The sequence below is a fragment of the Brassica oleracea genome, chromosome C2, assembly GCF_000695525.1.
Source record: "Brassica oleracea var. oleracea cultivar TO1000 chromosome C2, BOL, whole genome shotgun sequence".
Classification (NCBI taxonomy): domain Eukaryota; kingdom Viridiplantae; phylum Streptophyta; class Magnoliopsida; order Brassicales; family Brassicaceae; genus Brassica; species Brassica oleracea.
In genome coordinates, this window is record NC_027749.1 from 39,623,931 (window position 1) to 39,632,827 (window position 8,897).

The 8,897-nt window shown below is 31.4% G+C and overlaps 1 protein-coding gene across 1 annotated transcript; it reads right to left on the reverse strand.

Moving 5' to 3' along the window:
• Positions 1-3,414: 3,414 nt before the first annotated feature.
• On the reverse strand, positions 3,415-4,140 carry LOC106326897 (protein LIGHT-DEPENDENT SHORT HYPOCOTYLS 9-like; the record flags this gene model as incomplete). Its single annotated transcript, XM_013764850.1, is given in 1 exon segment — positions 3,415-4,140. A coding segment is annotated over 1 exon segment (660 nt). The 5' UTR covers positions 4,119-4,140.
• Positions 4,141-8,897: the final 4,757 nt, after the last annotated feature.

The window sequence follows — 8,897 nt, forward strand, 5'->3', positions numbered from 1 at the left end:
TCAAGAGATTTAATATGGACCAGTCTCACCCATTATCTAGTACATGGGCGTGAGATCACTTGTTTTAGACACTGATCCATTCAGTCCAAAGGTGGACGATAAAGAAGTCCATTTAGTCCTGAGATGGACGATGCAAAAGTCTTGTTTTAGACACTGATTTGATTGGTCCATAAGAAGGACGATGAAGAAGCCTTTGATTTTGGTTTATTTTATACTAACCAGTCCACAGAGGGGTTATTTGGTTTTGTTGATTTGTTTTCAGACATGTTATGTTTTACACATGGTTGTACACGCATATCACAGCAACATCATCCAAGATTTCGTGTGTGTGTATTTGAGGTCGATGACTCAATATGTTCGACCAGATTGTGGCATGGCAGATGGTAAAAAAGAACCAGCTATCATATTCGAGTACGAAGCATATTCTGCCCAAGATCTTCACCACCCACGGATTGCATAAAATTGGAGAGGTCCAAGAGACCTTCGGTAATGTCCAAATCAGGGGGAGTAATGTGTGTTGTACTCTTTTTCCGTCACCATGGTTTTGTCCCAATTGGGTTTTCCTGGTAAGGTTTTAATGAGGCAACATTAAAGCACATTATAAGCATTAAATGGTTATGACATCTAAGGGGGAGTGTTATGAACCAGATTGTGGATGGCTCATAACCAATAGATTATGATTTATAATCTTTCCATTTATCTATGACGGTGTAATCCTATATAATGAACCTCTATGTTATGAATAAAGATAGATTTTTTCATTACTTTTATGTTATAAAATAAATTGCTTGTATATATATATGATAGTCTATATATGGAGACACATATATACCAGAAACTGCTTCATCTTGATCAAGCAATCTTCGATACGTGTAGAGAAGTAATGTTTAAGCGTAATTATGAATTCATGTTTATCTAAGTTAGGAAAGAAGATTAATACCTTATTTCAATAAATATCTTAAATTTCAGTCAGTAATATCATTAAAAATACCCTATATATTAATTGAAAAATATTAAAAAAGATATAATATATAGTTTGTACTAATTAAAAAAGTGCACTGCTGAGTTGTCACGTAATTGGAATGCTAATTTTGCTTACGTGGCGGCTTGAAAATCAATTGAGAATTTTGTTATTCAAAAATTAAATTGCTAGAGAATATTATATTATATAATATGTCTATTATAGACCATTCATTTATCAAATTGAAATTATTATATATTTTTTTCTTAAATAAAACCTACGGAATTACCTAATGTGATTAAGATATATATGACAATTAATGATTTTAAATAATAAAGATTTGCTAACAATTTGTATACTTTCTATTATTTTTGTTTAATTATTTATAATTAAAATAAATTACACAACTGCATTAATCATATAATAAAAATTTAGATTTTTTTTTGTATATGTTGTATTTTGAATTTTTCAAAACGAGTAGAAATTACTAAAATTGTTAAAAGTCTCATATAAACTTTTGTGATCAAGGTTTAATTTTTTTTTCTATAATATGATACAATGATTATAAAATCACATGAATAAATAATTTTATTTTAATAGGTGTTAATGTTAATATATATATATATATATATATATATATATATTTTCTATCGTTTAAATTAAACTATACATCATATGAAAATACATATTTGCATTTTGATATCTGCGTTGAACATATATTGAAAAGTTAATATTTTAATTTTGAAATCTTATTTTTTTAAAATGATTATGAATTATTGAAACCACTAAGCACTCCACATTAAAAAAATCGTTGGTGTAAAATTTTGTTACACAAATATGCAAATAATCATAAATCATATGAGTAGAAACCCCATTTAATAAATATTCATATTAAAAGTATATTATATATCTATGTTAATATCATCTAAATTTAATTACATATCATATACGATAGATAAGATTGATTATTTTGATTTATTTACCCTAAAATGGTTGCGAATAAAATTGATTTATTTGTGCACACCAATTTATTACATAATAATAACTGATTTCTTAGTTATTTAATATATAATTATTATTTTATTATTTTATAATCTGCAGAAAAATATAAAATAAGTAATAAAATATAATATATTTATCCTGCACAAGTCGCTCTTAACTTTAAAGCATGCTCCTCTTCCGCCCTTGGCCGACGGGAACCTTCAAGTCTTAACCTAAGTATGTATCTCTTTAATAATTTTAAATCTTAAATATTTTCTAAATCTCATGCCAAAAAAAAATAACGAAATTAGAATAAATTCAAAAATCAATATTTATATCGAGCAATAACCAAAATGAAAAAAACGACACAAAAATGAGAAAATATTGACGATAGATAGGATTGAACTTAAACTTTTCATAACCATAATTAACTTTAAATTGCTAAATCATGATATAAAATCAAACTGACATAGTTTTATTGTAACCAAATAGTAGGCCTGAGATTCTTCGGCATAAACGTTATGTTCTTATGTGATAAATGATTTTTTGACAAAAAATATTTTTTAAAAATGGGATTAGCTCATCAGTAAATAAATTATGTAATTAACAAAAAAATTAAAAAATTGTTTAAGAGCCAAAAATATTATTTCGATCAAGAATATAAATTTTATTTTTTCCGTACTATATTTCTTAAATAATTTTCATATAAATTCACTTTGCGCTCTTTATCTTATTATGAAAAACGCACTATAGCCATTGACCCTATATAAAGCAAAATATTTTAATCCAATAATTACCAAACCAATATACACATAGTAGACAATATTATACATGGCCTAATTAAGGAACATGCGGATAATTATGCTTTATATCTAATTAAGCTCTATATACACACATCATGAACTTTATTTAATATCATGGGCTGAGATTAAGCTTAAAGTTATAGCCACAGGTTATTATAAAAAAAGTAAACCTCCAGATTTATATATTGGGTTAATTAAAAACTAAGAGAAAAAAGAAAAGAATTATCATAAATTCTTAATTGATCCTAGTAAATGGTAACCTTACCAAACATCAAGGAATCATTGTGGAAAACATAGAAGATTAACATAATTTCTCATATTAGGTTTTTTCCCAAGGATTCACCTGTTACGGTTAGAGCATCCACATTGAATGTGCTCTCACAAGTGTTCTTAGATTAAAAAACTGAAATTTAAATTAAGAGAGAAGAAGAAAATGCTCTCCTTTGCGAACACTTAAAAGCTTTGTTTGAAATGTGTTAATATTATATTATTTTGTGTGTTATGATATCGTTGATCTAAGTTTAATTGTAATATTAATTTATATGATAATTTTATCCATAAAAGACTGATATCAAAGTCTCAACAATGCTGATGCTCTTAGGGCTTTTACCTTATGGGTCGAAGTAGAGATTGGATCTAATTAAGTAAACGAGAATTGTTTTTTATTACCTTATATAAATGATCGAGTGATGAGTGATCACTACGACTAGTGATTACGACCCCCCAGAGTTTGAAAAATCTTTCTTGATCACATCGGCGTCGTTTGCGGTTTTCTTCCTTTTCTTTTTCTTCCTGTATGGGATTCCACGAGCCTTGGCTTGAGACTCTCTAATTTCCCTCAAATGAATCCGAATTGACCCGTTCCCAAACAGGTTACTATCGGATGATCCACCACCATGTTCATCGTAAGCAGCTCTCAGCCGTCCGATCAAAGCATCTAAGCTTCCCCAAGCTTGCTTAAGAGGACAAGTGCAAGGAGATGGTGGATCGGGTTGCCCGAAGAAGGCACAAGCTTGGTGATGGACTTTGGTTTTACCGAACTGGTCTAAGTAGTCGAGGAAGCTTAGCACATGCGTGTGGTCGAATTGGGAGATTTTTATGGGTGGATTTAGGGTTTTAAGGTATTGTAGAAACGTGTTCCAGTCGCGGCGTTTCTGTGATTCGTAGCGGCTAAGTTGTTGTTGAACCGGTGGTGGCATGTGGTGGCCGGAGTTGGAAGAGGAAGAAGGTTCATCCGGTGTATTGTAAGATGACATGGTTAGGCTGGGGAAAAGGAAAGAAAGAGAGACTGTTTTGGAGTTAAAAGTTTTAGAATGGAAAAAGAGAAAAAGAGAGAGATCTTGAATATGTAGAAACGAATATATGAGTTGCATGTTAGCAAAAAGAGAGAAGATAAGTTTATATTTTATATATTAAAGAAAGGAGAAAATACTTTATATACTGAATCATATCGTGCGAATATATCAACATATCTATTTTGTTTTGATTGCTTAATTTCAACACCCGACATAATTACCTAAGTGGACCATTATCTATGTGTGTTATACATATTTGATTACTTTAAATATGAATTTATTTATGAATCATCTTTAGCCGGAGATTAATTAAGAGAAATCAGCGGTATAAGCGTGTAGTGTTCTTTGTTTTTTATATTTGTGTATTGGATACGTTTAAATGTATTATTCGTTTACTTATGTGAATGCAAACATCCATATGAGTAAATTGGTTGAGTTAAATTCTGATTTGACCTGAGCTTGGGTTTAATAACACGAAATCGAAGTGACTAATGATAAGAAAACAAATCGAAATGTAACTAGTTTATATATTGATGAGTTCGGAAGAGTGTATAACTAGGGATGAAAGAATGAAAATATAGAAGGTTTCACATATCTGGAAGCAAGTAGTGACAACTAAAAGTAGTATTTAGTCGACCTAAGAGCATCATTAACCCAAAAACTCATTTTGGGTTTCTTAATAATTTTTAAATATTAAATGTTACTTAAGAGACCTAATTAAGAGACAAACACTTTTATGCTCCAATGGGAATCTCTTATTTAGAGGTTCTTAAAAAAAATAAAAACATTTTTACAAAAATTGATTCCAAAGCCAAAAGGAAAGTTGAAAATGTTATGCACAAAGTGATTATAATCCTAAGCCTAGTTAGGCAACAAAAACTATGAAGTAAAAAACAAAAATATGAATGTGAACGGCGCATTCCCCCAAAAATGAACTTGATCCATGTATACACAAAGGCTCTAGATTGTTCTCCCACTAGAGATAGATAAGATGATGATGGATGATCTTTTCATTCAGTCTAAACGAATTTAAGTTATCAGTTTTACCTTTGCTTGCTAATACTCAGGACTGTACAAGCTTACTAGATGTTCTTCCTTAAAGCTCTTCCCTGATTCATGCCATCTCAACGTTCCAGACGAAGCTTGTTCCTCTTCCCTCGTCGCATGCAGTATAACTGTTCCCTAGACGTGAAAACCACATGTATTGTAATTGTAATTGTTTATATAAGGAAGTTAAATGCTGCTCAAAATCTCACAGAATAGGAATTAAGAAACATAGCTTTTGTCGACTATGTTACCTGGTAATTTCCAAGGGTAAGAGTCTTGAAACCAGCTGCGCAATAATCAAAATAATAATTCCAAGTCCTTATGAATTTATCATCAAATCCTAGAACCATGATTTGCCTGCACAAATATAGTTTTCGTGTGTGGAAATGTTATTAACCAGAATGAAACAAGAAGAGAAAACAGAGGAACTTAATTGTGTTAAAAAACGTCACCCACAAAACCAAACTCCATTACTAACAAAACAAGTCTCTTACTTTGTAACCATATCTCTAGATTGAAGCAGAGAGCTTCAAAATCTTCATCAATCGATAACTAATTTAGAAACTACTTAAAAGTTATACACTTCAAGTTATGAGTATCAGAGTTTTAATCAATCGATTCTACATCATTCTTTCCACAATAACACACTGATGATCCATCGAAACTTATGAAATCAAATGAAATGTTTACAGAATTATTTAGAAGAAAAAGATCAAGTTTTTGATCCATTAGGTCCATGGAAATCACAATTACATCTCCAGTGTTTCGAATTAGAAGTTAGAACAAGGAAAAGAGTCCCTTCATGTTGTGTGAGAGATAACTTCCATGACTGGAGACTTGAGTTGAGGAGAGAGAGGTGATAGGAGAGGTCGCCGACGAGATCCACCGACGGAGATGGCGCCGAGGAGAGCAGAGACACAGAGTGGAGAGAAGCCGTGAGGAGAGGATTCCAGAGAGAGAAAGCAGAGAACGATCGGGTTGAACCAAACCTCTCCCATTTGTGGACACCTGTCTCACAAGAGACGTCACTTGCTTCCCTTAATTAAGAGACGTGTCTTCTGTTTTATCTATTTTTTTTAAAAAAAATCATAAATAACCTAAGATACCCAGTTAAAGACTTGCGTTAATGGTGCTCTAAACTACCATGATATTAGCATTTTACTAACGAGAAGTTTATTGATGTGTACAAAGTTTAATTCCCAAACTTTCCTTTCAAGGAATGAAGTTTAAAAATGGGATTTTATAGCCAAAAGAAACAAAGAAAAATTGTTTTTTTGGAGCAAAAAAATTATAACTATGCCCTTTTAGACTAATATATATTTTGTATCATTTTTGACTATAATACCCTTTAATATTTTTGAAAATAAATTTAATAAATAGTTTTAGAAACAAAAAAAAAATTGGAAAAATAGTAACTATTGATAAAATACCTATATGAACTTAGTGACATTTTTTTCAGTTCTAAAAATGTTTAAATCATAATTTTTAGATCATGTCCTAAATAAAGTAGAAATGACATTCTACGAAGTAGAAAACAAAATCCACTTTTTCGTTGAATCTACAATGTTTAGAATACGTGATCAACATAAATAAGAGTATTCTAAAAATATTTAGAATACACATTCTGCGCTTAACCTACGTACCGATCTAAAATCTTTAGAAATTAAAATCTACACATTAATATAAATCTAAAACACGTAGAAACCAACTTCTACAGATTTACTGTAAATCTAAAACGTGTAGAAATCAAAATCTTCACATTACTATAATTCTAAAAACCTGTAGAAACCGATTTCTACAGATTAGTTGTATTCTACAGATAAGAAATCAGTTCTTAAAAATATGGAAACAAAATATTTGGGAATATTCACTTTCATATTTTGAAATAAGATCGATTTAAAAAAAACAAAAAAAAAACGTGGCAACCTTCTTCTCACGCCATCTTCTATATTCCATTGATTGTTCACAAAAAATTCACAAAAATTTCACATTATTTCTACCAAATCAGTGTGAAATTGAGTGACTTAAGGTTTATGAACTTGAGACTTTGATTTTCTCCCCCTTTGTTCGTGAAGGAGATGAGAAATTATGGGTTTCATCCCAAAGAAATCGAGTTTAAAGAGTTGAAATCGTGTTTAGTCGGTTCAAATCAAGTGGAAATCAAACTGGATATAACCGGAAAAAAACCAGGAAATCGTTTTGGAATACTTACCTGGGCACGGGATCAATCGGTCTATAATTCGAGATCGGTCGATCTGTATGAAATCGACCTTTGTCGATCGAGTGAAATGGACCATGTCGATCAGTATATGCTCCGCGTTTTTTTTGTTCTGCATAATGATCAGTATCGATCGATCAGTTCGACCTTGTAATTTCAGATCGATCGACCCCGCTTGATCGAACCCATTATTTATTATATTTAAAAATTACAATTTTAAGGGCATTATGCCATTTTGAAAATAATTAGCCTAATGAGACATAAAGTATATGAAATTAGTCTAAAGAGACTTTGTTATCATTTTTTTGCTCTTAAAAAACAATTTTCCCAAGAAACAATTCTTACGCTTCCTACTATAATTATTCGCTATAAGTCAAGGCTTTTATATAGCGGCCACCAACAGTCGCTACGTCCTGATCGCTATTATAGTCCTGAAAAACTGTCTACGCCTTATTTTTCACCATTTTGACTCTAAAATGCTCCAACCACCTTCAAATTCACCAAGAATCATCTCCAAACCCTAATAACGACAATTTCCATATGCTCTAAATACATCTAAATGCAATCTTAAACTGGTGCTAAAGGTCCTTAGAATGATGGTTAAGAACACGCAAAAACACAATACATCATTTGCCTAGTAGGTAAAACCTTTATACTATCTAGAAAGGTTTTAAGGGATCATGAACTCAATTCTCGTTGGGAGAGGTCTCTTCTATAAGAAAAAGGTTAATTTAAAATGTTATTGACCTCACTCTAAATAATCTGCGGGCCTACGGGTTAGAACCTCCTAATTATTTCAAAAAAAAGATATTAGCCATTTTATATGTTTACTCATTTTTTTAACATTTGTAGTAGTTCACAAAATACGTTTGAATGATACAAATTATGATACTTTATGAGGTTATTAGTTACCATAAACACTTATAATAACATAGTCCCAATTGTTATAGATGTAATGGAAAAGTCTATCTTTATTCATAACATAGAAGTTCTTTATATAGGAGATTACACCGTCGTAGATAAATAGAAAGATGACAAATCATAATCTCTTGGTTATGAGTCATCCACAATCTGGTTCATAACACTCCCCCTTGGATGCCGTAACCATTTAGAGCTTGTAATGTGCTTTAATGTTGTCTCATTAAAACCTTACCAGGAAAACTCAATTGGGACAAAACCTTGGTGAAGGAAAAATAATACAACACACATTACTCCCCCTGATTTGGACATTGTTGAAGGTTCCTTGGACCTCTCCAATTTTCTGCAATCCGTGGGTGATGAAGATCTTGGGCAGAATATGCTTCGTCCTCGAACATGATAGTTGGTTCTTCTTTACCATCGGCCATGCCACAATCAGATCGAACAATTGAGTCATCGACCTCAAATACACACACACGAAATCTTGGATGATTTTGCTATGATATGCGTGTACCACCATGTGTTAAACATAATCTGTCTGAAAACAAATCAACAAAACCAAATAACCCCTATTTGGGCTGGTTAGTATAAAATAAACCAAAATCAAAGGCTTCTTCACCGTCCTTCTTATGGACCAATCAGATCAGTGTCTAAAACAAGACTTCTGCATCGTC